The following is a 17,637-nucleotide window of genomic DNA, read 5'->3' as shown; positions in this document are numbered from 1 at the left end:
ACAGGTCGACCTACCACAGTATCAATTTAGTATGCTTTAGCGCTTGCCGAAGTAAATTATTTGAAGAGCATTATGATCAAAACAAATGGGACAGCCACCGGAGGGTCCGAAAATGAGGATAAATGGAATTGTCAACTCGATCATGAAATGAGCTATATCGAAATTGTGTTAAGCAATTGACGTCTTCACTTTGACATGTGGCCAACGCATCCTGGAAGTTCCTCCTTCGGCGCTTAATGGTCATTGTTGATTGACATCTTGATTAATCCTTCTGGAACCCAATTTCACACATTCACACCAAATTCGCAATCGTTGTGTATGGACCATAAGTTGAGGCAGGGTATGATTTCATTCTTCTTCATCCGGTCTCATCGAATATCGGCATCGATCTTGCAGCGCGATGCTTTTCCCTTGTATATCATAAGTGAGACCTATCCCGTGCCGCAGAAAAAATAACCCGTAGAAACAAACATCCATCCCAAGCCATTTAAACCTCGGCGATTTCTCTCAATCTGCGGAGAGTCGATCTCATAGCAGCGGCGGCGGGGGGTTCTGTTGTCGAATATGTTAGTAAGTTGTATTCATTTAATTCGAATCGTTGGCTCATACGTGACGGTGTAAGCTCCTCCAGCAACGGTCTTCTTGCATGATTTGCAATCCCAGATACCAACGGAGTGTCTCTTGACGGTAGTCTTTCCACAGAAGGTGCAGACGTATCTTGCGTGTTGAGTGATTTCCATCTTCTTGACTTGCTTTCTGAGGGATGCACCGTATCTATTCGAGGAAAAAGGAATTAGCCAGTTGTTTGCTGATTTGTTTTATTTTTATTTTGATTCCATCTGCTGCAAGTATTGATTTGTCGATCCTCCTTCATTATTGAAGATTTCTCGATCCCATTACAACTCAACAATGTGTTTAAGAGTTGCAGATTCTTCCTTCCCATGATATTTGGGTGTGTAGAGTTTGTAGAGCTGAAATAATCGCATACCTGGTACCGTATTTACCGGTGACTCCGACCTTCTTGGTTCTCTTTGTCATCTTGGCGGTATTTTGCGTTGATGAACGGTGATGAGGAAATTGAAGATTTGTCGCAATGTACTTGATGGGAATTATTTTGGTCAAATTCGTCGTGGGATTCGGTTAATAGCCCCATTACGCTAGTCCCTAATGGAAACTATCAGAATGATGACAGTCACATGACAGTTACAATTACATTTCCACATTCTATAAAATCTTACATACACAGTCTTTTCTATAAATCACGGTGGAGTTGCGGTATACAAAGATTGAAAGTTATTATGTTTACCACATCTATAATTTCTTCTGTTCTACTCATCTTGAGCATCTTCTACTACGAATTGATATGCTCTCTTGCTTGGAAATGACGAATTCAAACAACAAAGCCTGGTTGAACCTCGGCAAGAATGATATCCCACCTACCTACCTACATACGTAGGGAGAATCATTGATCTGGAAACCGGATATTGATATGATAGTAAAACATTGTACTCCGTACTTGCAACTAAGAGTATTCATTTCATCTATCTCGTTCAACTACATATAATCGAGTGGTATTTCACCATTCTCTTGCGTTCTACATTTATATATAAAAACAATGTCTTCAGGAGAGAGAGAGTACGAATTGGTTATCTTTGGAGCCACGGGATACACAGGAAAACTTACAGCGGAACATATTGCCACACATTTACCTACAGATCTTCGTTGGGCTTTAGCAGGACGTTCTGCCAGCAAATTGGAGGCTGTTGCAGCCGAATGCAAGTCTCTAAGTCCGGATAGATTACAACCAGGTGTGTAAGATTCTTAATTACGACTCAAACAGTTTGTGTACCCACCAACCCCTTGATATCACGTGCGATACATGATAGGTGTTCGACAGGTATTATCTTTCTCGTGATTGACTAACACTTACTCATTATAGCTATTGAAATTTGCAACCTAGATGACGCGGAGCTGAGTGCATTGGCTAAAAAGACAAAGGTCATCTTGGCAACAGTTGGCCCTTATGCTCTTCACGGCGAACATTGCTTTAAAGCATGTGCCGAAAATGGTACACATTATTTTGATGTCACAGGAGAAGTACCATGGGTAGCTAAGATGATCAAGAAATACGAAGGCGCCGCTAAAGCTAGTGGTGCGGTTCTCATTCCTTAATGTGGTATTGAATCTGGTCTATCTGATTTGATTACTCGATGTGCTGTTGATGCTGTTCGGAAAAAGCTCTCTGCACCTACTGGTGAAGTCATCGTATCTTTACACGAGATGAAGTAAGCTATAGCACTTGACGCGGAATGTCTGGAAAACCAATGGACTAATATCTTTTAGAGCCAAACCATCCGGGGGAACCATGGAAACAGTTTTCACACTATTGGAAGTATTCAACCTTAAGCAACTCAAAGGTGCATTTACTCCATACGCTCTATCTCCAATACCTGGTCCAAAAGTTCGCCCATCTACATCTCTCATCACCAAACTTACCGGAATTAAAGTCGTACCGGATTTAGGAATTCTTACCACTTCTCTTGCAGGGTCAACCGATTTAGCTATCATTCATCGAAGTTGGGGGCTATCTAGCGAGAAGCAGTTCTATGGTCCTAATTTCAAGGTTGAGGAATACATGAAAGCAAGAAATTATCTCACTGGTATGATGATACATTTTGGTCTCATTCTTGGTGGTCTATTTTTAGCAATTCCAATTTTCAGACATACTGCCAGGAAATATGTTTATCAACCAGGAGACGGAGCAACGAAAGAGGAAACAAAGTCTGATCGAGTCGAGTTCCGAGCTATTGCTAAACCGGACAATGATCAAGCTAATCCTCCACGAATCTTCTGTCGACAATATTATGATGGTTCAATCTATGGATGTAAGTGACATAATATAGTCCGGGATGTTTTCGTGTAACTAATACGATGCAGTGACTGGTATATTGATTGCTCAGGGTGCAATTACATTACTTCGAGATGATCACAAATTGTCAGGTGGTATCTACACTCCATCTTTCTTGGGTGAAAAATACATCAATCGCCTTCAATCCGTCAATGTCAAATTTGAGACAAAGGTATTTGAAAATTAATTCGAGTGGAAAGTTTCGAAACTGGTAAATGGATAAGAATTTTAGATTAGTGTAACAACAGAGCAAGCGACAAAGCAGCGGAAGCAAATTGTAAAATAAAATATCATCATATGCTTTCATAACGAGAAATATTAATTCCGAAAGATACATCTGTGTATTGACATTGTGGATCGTTATGAAATTGAGTTCAGTATATCTTTAGCTCATACTAGTGTATGCTTTCGAGGAATTTATTGACGTTGAGTATACTTTCTTTCATTTCTTCATGGTGTTATTTGTCAATTTGATCTATATTTTCGATAGTAACGTTAATGAATACTCAACAATCACTACCGAGGTGACATTAGTAACCAGCGAGAAACAACCTGCAATATTGCCAACAAATGGGCGGGAGAACTAGTCTGTCAAGTACTTTCTAGGCATGCATTGTCAAGTCAGCAGAATGAATGGATTGCTTTTACTAAGAACCGAATAGCCGCAGTCTATACGGGTTGGCATATCAAAATTTGATCTATCACGAGCGCTGGATTTTAAGACACACCGAAAAGTACACGCAATCAGGAGGAGCAGCTCTCGTTGTATTACCACAGATGCCCGCAAGGCGGGTTGATGAGGCTCTTCATGCAAAATTTCCGATAGTTCGGATAGCTAGTCGGCTTGCACGTGAACATAACTTTTCAAACCATTCTTTTGTTATAGTTCGATTAGATATTCAAGTGGGAATTATATGTTGAATGATCCCAAGACGGATCCAATATGCTGGCTCGATTGTTGAAATCATTTTTGAAAGTTGTATCTTTGACGGGCCGCGAAATTCACACTATAATTCTATTATCTGTATTGTGATAGAGTATTTCGCGCCATCAACTTTCCTCGCCCACGTAATGAACTCCGTTAAAGTGGTAGCAAAAGACTATTTAGGTGGAATCTTGTCCCGATAGTTACATGGTTTCAACCTAGAACAGGAAAAGTAACGCGCCCAATAATTCAACCTCGAAATGAAAAGGAAGGGTTATATAAGTTAAGAAAAAAATGGAACAGAACATGGAGAATCCTCCTTCTGTTCCAGAATAGTTTGTCCCGTTGAACTGGAGTTTCCCCCCTATATAAAAACAAATGAAATATGATAGAAACTTTCTCCTTTCCTCTAAGAAAAAAAAAAGTGGACAAAAGCCCCCACTACCACCAAAGATTCCTTTGGAGAACTAGATGTGACAAATAATAACGATCCCGCCAGTTCGAATTTACGCCCCAGCACGTTGGCATGAATCCGCCGCCATGCTACACTGATAATTCCCCACTGAGCCGCAAGCCTTCAGTATATAATCGCTGCCTCTTTTCTCCTCCGGTACCGACAGATCTCCTATCTTCCAAACCGCATCATGTATTCTGCTAATCAATAGCCCCGCTAATAACATCCAGGGGAATATAACGAAGAGATAGATCTCCACTGGAGCCGCAAACTCAACCCAGAAAAAAACCGATAAACCAAACGCAAGAATGACCATTGGAGCGTGCAGTTTCTCATGTTTTCCAATGTCATAAATCCATGCTATCAAGCTAATTGGCATGCAGACGAAAATGGCAGTCGCCAGCTCTGATACTGGGCCGAGGCTGGAGGATGGAAACTCGAGCATCGTGACGTTTGTGAGGAGGAGAGAAAGGCTCGATATCTCGCAGAACTACCAGGAGAGTTTAGCTTTGGGGTTTTGCAGTCTGCAAGAGTACTGTGCACTCACTTCTTGATATTGACTCATGACACAGCGAGTACTAACAATCAGCGACCCCGTCGCGATCAAAAAATCGAAAAACTTCATGAATGCAAAAGATCCCTTTGCGCAAATCAATCAGACGGTTTCGGAAATCCTTTTACCGGTGGTCGATCGAAAAGTTTCTCGGAAACTATATGAATTCCCTCATTCGAAAACCACACCAGAAAATGAAGAGCGAGATGGGCAGATATATCTTCATACGTTACACCTCTCCGGCTGTGTAATCACAGAGATCATTGGCTCGCGAGTCTACTTATAGGTTCACGAAATCTGCCTTATACCTTTGTAGCACCTCGCTAGGATCTTGGCTGTGCGAGCTTTGGAGTCATTGCAATTATTATTATTATTCCAGGCTCGAGATGCTTGGCTGTGTGCCCAGGACTCCGGGGCGTTTAAGTCGATTTGCCCTCCTTCCTTATATACGTTTCATTGCCGTTTCTTTTGATACTGAATTTGCGATTCATGCGGTTTTATCTCTGTACTGGATAAGTCTTCTGGTTTTATGTTTCGTGCCTGTAGGCGAAGGAATTGCTAAATATTTCATGCGAATCTGGATTTTGGAGTCGAGAGGCTGGGTAAGTGTTCTGCTGATCTGGATTCTACTAAAAGCCCACCAACAAAAGTTACGTCGCTTTACTGGAAGTCTATTCTACTTGAACCTCATTCTGCTAGAACACTGTCATCCAACTCTCACTATCTCCTCGCATGAACCGTTGAGCCTCGACTGCCCCTCTTCACCCGCAAAACACAAGATAGCCCAGCTATCCAAAGGTCTAAACTCTGGTATCTAAACACACACACAACCCTCTCACACCACCGACCCAACTAATTACTCCTCCAAAACCATGGCCTCCCTCGCCTCCCACGAAATCCTTCCTTTCCACCACCCACCACCCACACGCCAATCACAACTCCGCCATCTCACCACCCCGCTCTTCTTCTTCCTCCATCTCCACACCTCCAAACCTCTCGCAACCCTCGCCCTCATCTACGCCCTCTCCATTTCCGGCCCCTCAGCTCCGCAGTTCGACATCCTCACTCTGCATGAAACATCTCGCGGGTGTTTCATCTTGGGGTATGTTTTCCCACTTCTCATTCTACTATCTACGGACCGTACTTTCTATATATACTATGTATAGCTAACAAAACCCATCACAGAATGCTTTTCCTCTGGACACTCTTTTTTTTCCAACATCTGCAGGTGAAGCATTTTCTCTCGCGTAATACAGAGAGTAATTGTAGATATGGGGAATTGCGAAATGTGTAAGTATTTTTCTTTCCTGTATACATACACGTCTTGCCATCCCGTACACACAACCCCAGCTAACACCCCCAACCAGTCAATTTCTAATCTGCATCTTCCTCACGATCCTCGCATTTCTCCTCCTCCGTCGCAGCACCTCTCTCTCCACAACCCAAATCGCAGAATTAACACCAAAAGCCCTCTCCATGATTCCCGTCGCATTAACATTCCTCATCGTCATTTCGGAGAAACTTATGGTGTGTATTGTGAGTGCTGTGGTTTATGGAGTACCGGTTTTGAGACGCGGGATGGAGGGGGTGTTCAGGGGAGTGTTGGGGGCGTGGGCGGAGGTCACGAGACGCTTGGGGTATATACCGTGAGGGGCGTGTTCAGGGGAGGGGAAATTTAGATTTTGGTTGCGTGATGGGGGTTAGGGAATCTGTGTGGGTTAATTAAGGGAACGGCGGACAGGAAGGAGTACAGGCAAATAGATTTCAGTACTCCAGTGCCAAATAGGGGAGTCAAAGTTAGGAGTTGGGCGAAATTTAGTTTTATTAATTTGTCAGGGTCTATGGGCTCAAAGATATCTTCATCTTTCTACCTGTATCTACCTATCTACCTACCTGTATTTATAGCATCAAAAGATGCTAGAGATTTTAGTTCAAATACTTGAGGGTATTAATGGGATTGGATTGGATTGGATTGGATTGGCGCATAAGAGATCGGAACAGAGTCCGTCTATGCGCGGGATTTACGATTGGATTTTCAGTACTAAGGTTCATAATGTAGCTATTCAATTGAAATGCGAGATTTTTTTTTTTTGACTGGTGTTGTATGGTATGGTTGATGTGTTGGATAAGCGAATTATATTTTTGAGGAGAATCGTGGATACGCAAAGCTTGCGTATTCAGCTTGATGAACCGGTTTACCTACTGGAAAGACACTTCATGCTGAATTTTGATTGTAGTCGTGTATCTTGTACTAGTACAACTTACAGGTGCATATGCGATCTGAGGAGCACGAGTTTAGATATTTCCAATCACTAAATAAATAGTCCCTCATAACACAATACAGAAAATCTTTTCAATCAATTACTATTCTATTATCGCATCTTGTCCTCCCTAATCCCAAATCAACCATCCATAGCACCCCCCCTTACCAAGCCAACTTCCCAATCCAACTCTCCGGCCATCTCCTAACTCCCCACTTCCTCCCCTCATCCAATATCAAAATACCCACTCCAAACGCTGCTGGCAAAAAGAAATGTTCCACCGGAACTTGACTCGTTCCCAACACACTTTGCAACTGCGGGATATAGAGCCAGAAAATCGCCATTACCAATGCAAATAGAATCGCAGGGAAAATATATAGATTTTGCGTTTCCTTGTTGAAAGCGGGAGGATGCTGGAAGATACTGAGACGACGGGTGCGGAGGGCCATGAGGTTAAACCATTGCCTGAGAATGTATTAGTACATGATATGTACAATAGGGAATAAAAATAATGAAAAATGAGAGAAAACTTACATAACCACCAAATTAACAAAATAAATACTCGACGCCTCGGCCAATCTCGCATTCGCATAATTCTGATCGATTCCCTCTGGCAACTTTCCATATTTGAACCACAGATCTGTGAATGGGATTCCGCTACGCTGTAAATACCAATACGACATTGCGAATGAAGATGCTGTTTCAATTACACCGATAAATCCATACGCTTGGAGAATAAGTTGCCAATCGACTAATCTGTCTGTTTTGGTATTTCGCGGTTTGCGGAGAAGAACATCGGCTTCAGGGGTTTCGTACGCGAGGACTGTGGCCGCAGCGCAATCGGTAAAACAACTTTTCGTGAATTGTTAGTTGATACTGGTATCTAAAAAGTGCAGAACGGGCTATAGTGAAAGAAGTATATACGTACCAGATAATAATCATCAAAAACGAAGACAATATCTGCGGCAACCCAAACGCCACATTCGTCATAACTGGCCAGAACTCCGAAAATGATCCCGCAGGCAATAAATACGCAATTGTCTTTTTCAAATTATCAAAGACCACTCTTCCATATTGGACTGCCTCGACAACAGCACTAAATGACTCGAGAAGAACCATATCTGCAGCTTCAATCGCTATATCCGAACCGCTTCCAAGTGCAATCCCGATATCAGCAGCTTTGAGAGAAGGTGCATCGTTAACACCGTCACCAGTCATTGCAACGATCTCATCACGTTTTTGAAACTCACGGACGATTCGTAGTTTTTGTTCGGGTGTTGTGCGGGCGAAAACGATTTCGTCGTATTTGCAAAGTTGATCCCACTGACTGTCATTGAGAGTGATTATTTCCGGTCCGCTTAGAACGATGGATGTTATTTGTGGAGTGATTGCAATGTCTTTGCTTTCATTTTCGGACTGCGAAGCTGTTTCGGAAACGAGTTTAATTCGTGATAGGGAAGAGACATCTTTTACCATGTTTGGAGGATTGGTGACGATTCCACATTCTGTAGCAATTGCTTGAGCAGTCAAAGCAAAATCTCCAGTTACCTTTTACTATGTCAGTATACTTCATGGAATGAGATGAATATGTAACTCCTACCATAAAAAATCGAATTCCAGCTCGTCTCAAAGTAGATACGACAGAAGGTATTTCATCACGAGGAGGATCCACAATACCGAGGATGCCTACCAATGTAAGACCAGATCGTGCATGGGATGATATTTCTTTTTCGAAGTGACTTGAATCTGGAGTTGTTTTCAACTCGTCTTTCTTGACAATCTTTCGTGCTAGTAAAATGACACGTCTGCCTTCTGCCGACCAGCCATTCTTAATTTCGTCGATTTTCTCAAGTACATCTTCGTCAAGAGCTTTCGAATTACCGTCGATGGTGGTGTACATTGAGCATCTAGTGATCAAGATATCCGGTGCACCTTTGATGGTTAATAGGCTGTCATAAACATTGTTAGTCAGGATCTCTCACTGAATGGTGGTATCTTACGTATCATCCGAGGCAAAACTTGTTGCTTCTTCGCTAGGAAGAGCATAAGAACGGCCTTCGGGCTCAGTGAGTGCCAATGTTCGTACCATGAACTTATTCTTGCTATTGAAAGCCAGTTCAAAAGTTTTCCGCCACATGTTTCGGAGTTCAGAGACAGGACCGAGTGACTCGGAAAATCGTAACACAGCTTGATCAGTAGCATCACCGTTGATCTTTCTATCGGAAAGTGGTAGGTGCATTGTACCGGCATCAAATTCTCCAGAGTTGCAAAGTCCAGCAATTAATCTCATTTGAGAGATCGCAGTATTGTTCCGACCACTTGAAGTCATCTCATCTTTGGCCGATTGTGGAGTCATACTGTATGTTCCTATACAACATTCTGTGACAAACATTTTGTTCTGAACAGAATTAGCCTCTGAGTTAATTAGGCTTAAAGAAACAGACATACCTTTGTCAAAGTACCTGTCTTGTCTGAACAGATGACACTGACTGCACCTAGAGTTTCCACCGTCTTCAATGACTTGCAAAGAATTTTATTCTTACGCATGAGATTTGCTGTTATAGTAAGTGATGCCGTCAAAGCAATAGGGAGACCCTCAGGAATAAATGCAATGGCGACAGAAACGCAATCAACAATCAGAGTTGGTACATTGATCCAATCAGGGTATGATTTTCTCAAGTATGCTGCCCTATATATGGATCAGGTTTTGGATTCCGCAAGTACCAAAAATTATGTGATAGACGTACCATATAATAATAACAAGAACAATCATGGTTACCATAAAAGCAACGATTACAAGAACAAAGTTGAAAACTTCTCGCTCAAGAGTAGTCATACCAGTTTTCGGGGTGTTGGTAAGTTGAGCAATCCTTCCAAAGACTGTCGTATCTCCAGTAGCAACGACGATACCGATGCCACTTCCAGAAATGCAATGAGTTCCTTGAAGTCCGATGCACTTTGTCTCCAAGTAATTTTCATCTGTATTGTCAACCATTCCAGAAAGTGGAAGTGACTCGCCTAATTTACCAATTAGTATCAGGAAGCGTGCGAAGATTTGGGGAAAATACCGGTCAGAATGGAACGATCAAACTTTGCATCCGAAGACATTTCAATAAATCGTACATCAGCAGGAAGCTTATTACCAGCTTTAATATAAAGAACATCTCCAGGAACAATATCGTTGGCAATAACAGTGACACGAGCTCCATCTCTCAATAAAAAACAATTATCAGGTAACATAGTAGTAATTGAAGCCATGACTCTGGATGAAGACCAATCTTGCCATGCATTAAAAGCTGCCTGTATGAAAAAGACAGCTAGGAGAACAATTGCGAGTGCTAAGTTTGCTTGTGCAGGCGGGTCTCCGAGAGGTTTCCAGGAAATAAAAACGAGGATAGCACCGAGTAGGAGAATGGATCCAAAGCCTTTGAAGAAGTAACCGAACCAAGTTTGAAAGAGACGATTTGGAGGATGAGATGGTGAATTTTTTCCATATTGCGATAGTCTTCGGTTTACTTGTTCTTTCGAAAGACCTTGAGATGTCGATGTTGATAGGCGCTTAAGAACTTCATCCGGTGTAATTAGATGCCAATCCAGATCAGCAAGTGCTTAAGAAAATGTCAGCATCGTGATATAAACTCAAGTATGGAAACACAAACCTTTTGCTGCTGATTTTTTAGCGAGTTGTACCTCCACGGCATTTTTTTCTTGGGATCCTGCAATTTGGAACGAGACCGTTCTGTATTGGATAGGAAGTGCCGATGATAATTCAATTGATGAACGCCTGTGAGGTCGAATACTTAAACTATCATGATCGGTTGAGACTCTAGAATTGCTTCGCTCTAGAGGTGACGAGACTTTGAATCCAGATTCCACATCAGCGTAATGAATACGGCGATGAAATTGCTCTTTTTCTCCATCTTCTAACATCTTTGTCAAGTAACCACCACTTAAGGGGTTGTGTGTGGTAGAAATCGTTCTATGCGCAGGTAATCGATGAGAAGTCGAGAATGAGGAAAGTGACTTGATTGGGTGATGCTGAGCGCAGAAGATAGGATACCCTATCTCAATGTCTAAGATGTCAAGAGATTTATGAACTTATACTCTTACGCTCAGTCGAAGGGATCAATATATGCATATTGGACAAAAGTAGAGACCCCCATTTCATCTGATCACATCTCATCATTTTTCCACCTCGAAAGGGCTGACAGACCCGTGGACAGCTAAGCTGAAAAGATACTCGAGATTAGACGTAAGTAGGTAGTGAATGCATCCAGAATAGGAATTATCCCCTATCACATTTGCATTCCGCCTTTTGATAGAATCTTGCTATGCGTCATGGATAAACTACATGACGATAAATCGCTCATACTAACTCCCCACAAATCAACAAGTTGAATACTTTCAAAGCAAAGAAAAAAAGCGGCTGATACCCATATGATCCATCGAAGTATGGAGACCAAAGAACTGGCACGCAGCCTGATTGGAATTCTCAAACATCCCGCTGTTTGTAGCATTACATTATGAATATTACAATTTGCACTTGCTAATGTAAAATTCCCAGTTTCCAGCGAGCGACTCAGCCCCTCGATTTCCTTACTAAAATTCTCAATTTCATTTCCCTTATAGTTTCGAGTTATCAATGAAATTTTTTGGCGGTTGTTGGAAAATGCATTGGATATTGGAAAATGCCTCATATTAGAAGAAAAGAAAGAGATCCCCTGGAAGATTCCCCGACCAATGATTTTAACCGAAGTAAGCCCCCTGTCCCAATCGAACATCCCATTATCAAAAACGTGCAAAACTTCATTTTACTATACATGAGAAAAATTCCATTCTTCCTTCTATCATGAAATACCTCATACATTTTTTGAAGGATTTTGAAATCTCCCTAGACCTTGACTTTTTTCAATCTTGCTGAGTATTGTTGGGAAGTGTAATTTGTTTGCTGTACCTTCCGCATCTGGAAATCCGTGCAACCTCGGCGTTTGTTACTCCTGCAGAAGCCTGGGGAAGAATCAAGCAGATATTTTCGTAATTTGGAACGTTAGTTTGAGGTAATATGTATTTGTTTTACTTCATATCAGCTAAATCTGGGGTAGATGGAGTTCCCCAACTAGAATTTATATGCTTCTACACAACAATACTACATGTCGTATGATACAAAGCAATAACAAGGACAAACTTATCAAAAAATTTACGAATTTCATAGCTAGGTATCTAATACTTACTCAGTTTAACTTGTCCAAAAACCACCATCACATACATCAATAAAGGATGAACATCCTTACAATTCAAGTCATGACACCGCTTTACTTGAACTATGGTTCTGGATGCTTCTTCTTTTATCGAATATACCTTTCGATACAAAAGCGTGAGCTCTTTATACCACAGCGGTTGTCGTGAGATTGCAAGAATCCTTTTACCCAGTTATTATTCTCATACATATACACATATATAACCCAGTGGATTTCTGAGAATATGTTCCATCATCAATGGCCATTAGACCAGCATTCAGCGATTCGATATCATTTACTTAATCTATCCTAAACGCCCACTCTCTAGAATTCCGTCCAAGTCTTCTCGCACCACAATCCACCTCTCATATGCTCACTCTCTTCGACTCCGTTCAAGTCAACTCTTACCTCAATCTATCTCTCACACAGCATCACTCATGCATCCCACGCATTCCACTAACTCATCCAAATCACCATCTTCCTCCATGCCCTCCCTACCTCTCGAATTCCTCACCACATTCTCCTCCCTCCTCATATCTAGCCACCGTAACATCAACCGTTTCTACCCGCGTCTCCTCGCAAGTTCCTCTTTCCTCTCCCATCCCCTCTTTCCTCTCCCACTAACCTCATCCCAGCCACAAGCACTCCTCCTCACACCAAATTTCCTCACATGCCCCCAAAACCCTTTCATATCGAATCTCCTAAACGCAAGCATACTCCTCCTCCCCGTCATTCTACTCTTCCGACTTTACAAACGAGGGGTTCATGAGAAATTTCATGATTTCGTCGTTCCGTTTGCGTTTTGTATTGTGTGGGGATTGTTTATTTTTGAGGGGAAGGAAGAAATGATCAAGACTGATGTTGTGGTGTTTAATATGTTTCCTTGGTTGATGTTTGCGGGGTTGTTGGGGAGTTGGGTTTGTGGATGATGGATTTAGGGTTAGAATTGATATAATATTTATTGAACTACAAAAACAAAATACAACATAAACATTATATTAGGAACGCAGAGGAAGTTCCTCCTCCCTCCCCACCCATCCCCGCCCACCCATGTTTATTTTTGAGGGAAAGGAGGAACTGGTGAAGACTGATGTTGTGAAGTTTAATATATTTCCTCGGTTAGTGTTTTTGGGATTGTTGATGAGTTGGATTTGTAAATAATAGATTTAGATGTAGAAATAGAAATGGAAATGGAAGTAGAGATCGAAAAATAGATTCAATACAGGTAGTTATGAAATAATGTCACACAAACAAAGGAGAAATTCCTCCTCCTACTCCCGCCCACAGATGTATCTAGTTTTCATTCAAAGGAAGAAATAGCAAAGCCTAATATGATAAATAGTATCCGCAATCTTTCCTTGATTGATATTCTTAGGATGATCAGTAAATAGAATTTATAAATAATAATATAAACCGAGATACTTATTGAATAAATGCTTAGAACTCATTCAGAATCGATGTATCTTACTATTTATAGTCATCGTGTACTACTACTAGTCACTTATCAAAATCACATCAAAATTTATTAAAACTTACAAAATATACTTCTAATTTTTAAACTATAAAACCAATAGTTTATATAAATAATTGTGTAATTAAATTAAAATCAAAATGAAATTTGTTACAAATTATATAATTTATTTTTAATAATTTTCTATATTCAAGAATAATAAGTTAAAACTAAAAGAAAAAAAGATCTTCAAAATATTAAAATTTATTAGTAAAATAAGCGAAAATCATAAACTTTTATAAATAGATTTTTAAATGATATAATTAACAATCTAAAAGAATTGAAAGAGTATGTGTTTTAATTACTATAATTTCATTAACTATTAATGTTAAAATAATATATATATTAAAATTTAATTAAAAATATTTAATTAAAGTTATTGATTTTATCTATAATAAAAGTAATAAAATGGCTTTTTAGGCGTGATTTTAATAAGTGCCTAGTAGTAGTATATTAGTACTATAAATTATCATTAGACTACAAAAACAAAATACAATACAAACACAGAAGAAGTCCTTCCTCCTTCTCCTATCCACTCATCTTCACCCCTATTCACATATCCACCTTTTAGAAAAAGAGCAAAAACTAACATTACAATACTCACACCATTTCCCTAACTACTAAATAGGCATTTAATATCCCTAGAATTATCAATAAATAAAATATCCAAATAGATGATGTCTCTTGCGACTCAAATATGAGAAAGAAAAGGAAAGGAGAAGAAGGATGAAGAGCAATAACAATAAGACTAATCATTACTTAGATTTATGTATCCGAAATCATTTCTATAATTTATAACCTTGCGCCTCACTCCTCAAGAACCCCCTTAACTCCTATACCCTCCCTAACCATCCACCTCTCTCCAGTATCTCTCTCAACTCTCATCCTTTTATTATCTCCCATCTCTCCCATCTCTCCCATCTCTCACCAAATCCCATCATCCCATCACCCCCCCCCCCCACTTCGCTTCGAGTACTTCACTAGATATCAATAATCAAACAATCAAATAATTCAACAGCAACCTCCGCATGGAAACAAAGCGGTGGTACGGGTTCATTTTACTAATCCAAGATGCAAGAATGTTTTATGCATACGTACGTACGTACGTAAACATGATGTGATATGATATAGAAAAAAGACAGATGACACTTGCCCACCAGCTAGTCGATTATCTATTTCCTCTAACCATGATTAATCTACCATCAACTGAACTTTCCTCCAATCATACTACACATTCTCCAATAGTTCAAAATACATCACATCACATTCACAACAATCAAAAACATCAAAAATACTACAAATCAGGTCCACGACCATATAATTTCACTCGTATGCTATGTATGCGTCTAAACACAACTGCTCGATCGTGATCCCACATCCCCAATCCATACCATCCCTCAACCCTCTAGACAACCCGTCTAGTACCAGGGCGAAAAAACCCATGAAACGCCAACCAGCTAACAAGCTAAACAGGTTTGCTCAAAAAAGACAAAAAGGTAATGTATGCATGCATGCCATTAATCATGAGATCCTCCTTCACAAATCCCAAACCGCGGGGTATCAAAAATGTCGCTACAAAACAATAAATGTTCCAGGAAAACTCCTCCCGTAAACAGGATGCTAGACTGTCTTACACACCAAAGCAAAAGCAGAGGTATAGACTATCAAAAAGTTTTTGCTTCGTGGAAAGTATCGTTATGTCGAGACCAGAGTGTGATAGAAAACGCCATCGAAAGTCGAAATGAATGATTCACGCAACGAATCATGAACGGGCGAAACCCTGCCGTAAACAGCATGCTAGACCGTCTAGAGAGACTATCAAAAGTAACATAAGCCCATCTCAATTCCCCCGAGAACCATAATCGAAATTGTATTGTATCGACGCGTATGTGAAAGAGTATGAGATGATGTCATGACAAAGATGGTAGTGAAGAGATGTTTAACCACCGAAACCATAGAGGGTACGGCCTTGTCTCTTCAAAGCGTAGACGACGTCGAGGGAAGTGACGGTCTTGCGCTTGGCGTGTTCGGTATAGGTGACGGCATCACGAATGACACCCTCGAGGAAGGTCTTCAAAACACCACGGGTTTCTTCGTAGATCACTGTTGACGGACGCGTTAGTAAATAAATCTTTGGAGCAATGACCACACATCAAAGTCGTGAAGACTAAGACGCGACGGGATAGAATTGGATAAAACTTACTGGCAGAAATACGCTTGACACCACCACGACGAGCGAGACGTCTAATGGCTGGCTTGGTGATACCTTGGATGTTGTCTCTCAAAATCTTACGATGACGCTTAGCACCACCCTTTCCGAGACCCTTTCCGCCCTTTCCGCCTATAGAAGAAAGTCATTAGCATATTGAACCATGATTGAAGTGATGATATATTGTTGAAGTAAGATAATTATTGTTGTAGGTAGGTATCTCGACATCATCAAGATGTGGGTACCTTATCGCGACCGACAACAACAACAATCTCAACTTCCACATACGAATTCAAGAAGAAAAGGGAATAAACTTACGTCCAGTCATGATGAAGTAGCTATTAAGAAGTGGATGTGATTATGTGTGATAATAAAACGCGTCTTTAATAAGACGATGGGATGTATTGATGATAATTTCGAAGTAATTAAAATCACAAAGGCTGAAGTAGCGGCGGGATATGAAGTTGTTGAAATAAAAGATTGGAATCAGTGGGAAGAGGGGATTTGTTGGTTTTTGATCAGAAAACAAGTGATCTGGAAAATGGGAATTTTGACGCTAGTACCATTTGAGAAATTAATGGAAATGGGTTGTTAGTTAACTTATTTATTATTATATTATCTAAAAAAAGGTGAGAAAGGGACTGGGGGTGTGATTGCCGAGGAAAATGATAGAAAAAATTCAATCTTGTTCTTTCGACTCGATTATGGTGAGTGCTTTTGAACACACACCTGAGCATTTTGACTTACGGCTGTACGAGTCCCGACCATCCATAGCTCCTCCCTCATAAGTCTAAAATGCGGCGGATCGTTACTTCGCCTTAGTTCCAGGGGTGCATCGATAAGCGAGTACTTGGGTGATCATGAAGATGAAGATACATACCCAGGTACCTAATGATTGATATTGATATCATTGATTCATTGTTAGGTATTGATCGAATTAAATATTAACTCTGTTTGAATGACAATACAAAGGACGTGTTTTGAGATACATCAGTATTGTATTTATCAAGAGTTATCTAACCCTGTTACTATCTTAGAAAGAGGAGGTTAAGTATTAAAACCATGAATGATATTGAACATCCAGTCATCTTCACGAGACTACCATTTCCTACGCGTCAGATCTAGCATTACTACTTTCTAGGTAGGTACATTGATAATCTACATACCCGACTCCATACAAATTATCATCCAACGAATCCATTCATGTCTTAAAGTATCGATTTAGATCCATTTACCATACATCCATCATAACCCCCAACCCCCTAACTCAAGAGCCAAAGTCAACCCAAACAATCATCAAACCCAAGACTTCCAGCTCCCATCTTCCCAACCATAGATACTCCATCTAAACAGCCACAGTCACTCATTTATCGAAACAATCGCGTTACTCAAATCGCAAGCATACTTTCAAAATTACAATTACATTGTGTATTTGAACCTTAACATAACTAGAATGCAAGATAGCACGAGTTGGCACATTCATGAAACTACTAGATAATTCAACCATGCTTTGCTTTTATTTAAATAGAGAGTGCCATCTAAGATTCATTGAACTTTATCAGAGGATAATGAATATCTAG

At 40.4% G+C, this 17,637-nt stretch overlaps 7 protein-coding genes across 7 annotated transcripts; 3 read left to right on the top strand and 4 right to left on the bottom strand.

Annotated features, from left to right (window-relative positions):
• Positions 1-431: 431 nt before the first annotated feature.
• Positions 432-1,038, bottom strand: EAF01_010962 (uncharacterized protein; the record flags this gene model as incomplete). Its single annotated transcript, XM_038919219.1, has 3 exons — positions 432-552; positions 610-774; positions 989-1,038. 3 exons carry the CDS (start codon positions 1,036-1,038, stop codon positions 432-434), a joined length of 336 nt encoding a protein of 111 aa, XP_038765502.1.
• A 577-nt stretch (positions 1,039-1,615) lies between these two features.
• Positions 1,616-3,095, top strand: EAF01_010961 (uncharacterized protein; the record flags this gene model as incomplete). Its single annotated transcript, XM_038919218.1, has 5 exons — positions 1,616-1,808; positions 1,940-2,157; positions 2,239-2,285; positions 2,344-2,885; positions 2,938-3,095. The coding sequence occupies 5 exons, from the start codon at positions 1,616-1,618 to the stop codon at positions 3,093-3,095; spliced, it is 1,158 nt and encodes a 385-aa protein (XP_038765501.1).
• Positions 3,096-4,339: 1,244 nt separating this feature from the next.
• On the bottom strand, positions 4,340-4,732 carry EAF01_010960 (uncharacterized protein; the record flags this gene model as incomplete). Its single annotated transcript, XM_038919217.1, has 1 exon — positions 4,340-4,732. The coding sequence occupies one exon, from the start codon at positions 4,730-4,732 to the stop codon at positions 4,340-4,342; it is 393 nt and encodes a 130-aa protein (XP_038765500.1).
• Positions 4,733-5,712: 980 nt separating this feature from the next.
• EAF01_010959 (uncharacterized protein) lies at positions 5,713-6,490 on the top strand (the record flags this gene model as incomplete). The annotated part of the gene is made up of 3 exons (XM_038919216.1): positions 5,713-5,942; positions 6,026-6,130; positions 6,208-6,490. 3 exons carry the CDS (start codon positions 5,713-5,715, stop codon positions 6,488-6,490), a joined length of 618 nt encoding a protein of 205 aa, XP_038765499.1.
• A 775-nt stretch (positions 6,491-7,265) lies between these two features.
• On the bottom strand, positions 7,266-11,031 carry EAF01_010958 (uncharacterized protein; the record flags this gene model as incomplete). Its single annotated transcript, XM_038919215.1, has 9 exons — positions 7,266-7,566; positions 7,636-7,953; positions 8,030-8,649; positions 8,702-9,050; positions 9,102-9,499; positions 9,550-9,790; positions 9,849-10,119; positions 10,170-10,709; positions 10,761-11,031. 9 exons carry the CDS (start codon positions 11,029-11,031, stop codon positions 7,266-7,268), a joined length of 3,309 nt encoding a protein of 1,102 aa, XP_038765498.1.
• Positions 11,032-12,775: 1,744 nt separating this feature from the next.
• Positions 12,776-13,499, top strand: EAF01_010957 (uncharacterized protein; the record flags this gene model as incomplete). The annotated part of the gene is made up of 2 exons (XM_038919214.1): positions 12,776-13,255; positions 13,341-13,499. The coding sequence occupies 2 exons, from the start codon at positions 12,776-12,778 to the stop codon at positions 13,497-13,499; spliced, it is 639 nt and encodes a 212-aa protein (XP_038765497.1).
• A 2,288-nt stretch (positions 13,500-15,787) lies between these two features.
• Positions 15,788-16,385, bottom strand: EAF01_010956 (uncharacterized protein; the record flags this gene model as incomplete). Its single annotated transcript, XM_038919213.1, has 3 exons — positions 15,788-15,951; positions 16,052-16,189; positions 16,376-16,385. 3 exons carry the CDS (start codon positions 16,383-16,385, stop codon positions 15,788-15,790), a joined length of 312 nt encoding a protein of 103 aa, XP_038765496.1.
• Between the last annotated feature and the right edge of the window lie 1,252 nt (positions 16,386-17,637).

Source organism: Botrytis porri, assembly GCF_014898465.1.
Source record: "Botrytis porri strain MUCL 3234 chromosome Unknown BPOR_018, whole genome shotgun sequence".
Classification (NCBI taxonomy): domain Eukaryota; kingdom Fungi; phylum Ascomycota; class Leotiomycetes; order Helotiales; family Sclerotiniaceae; genus Botrytis; species Botrytis porri.
The sequence above is the reverse complement of the archived record's forward strand: the minus strand, read 5'-3'. Positions and strand labels throughout refer to the sequence as shown.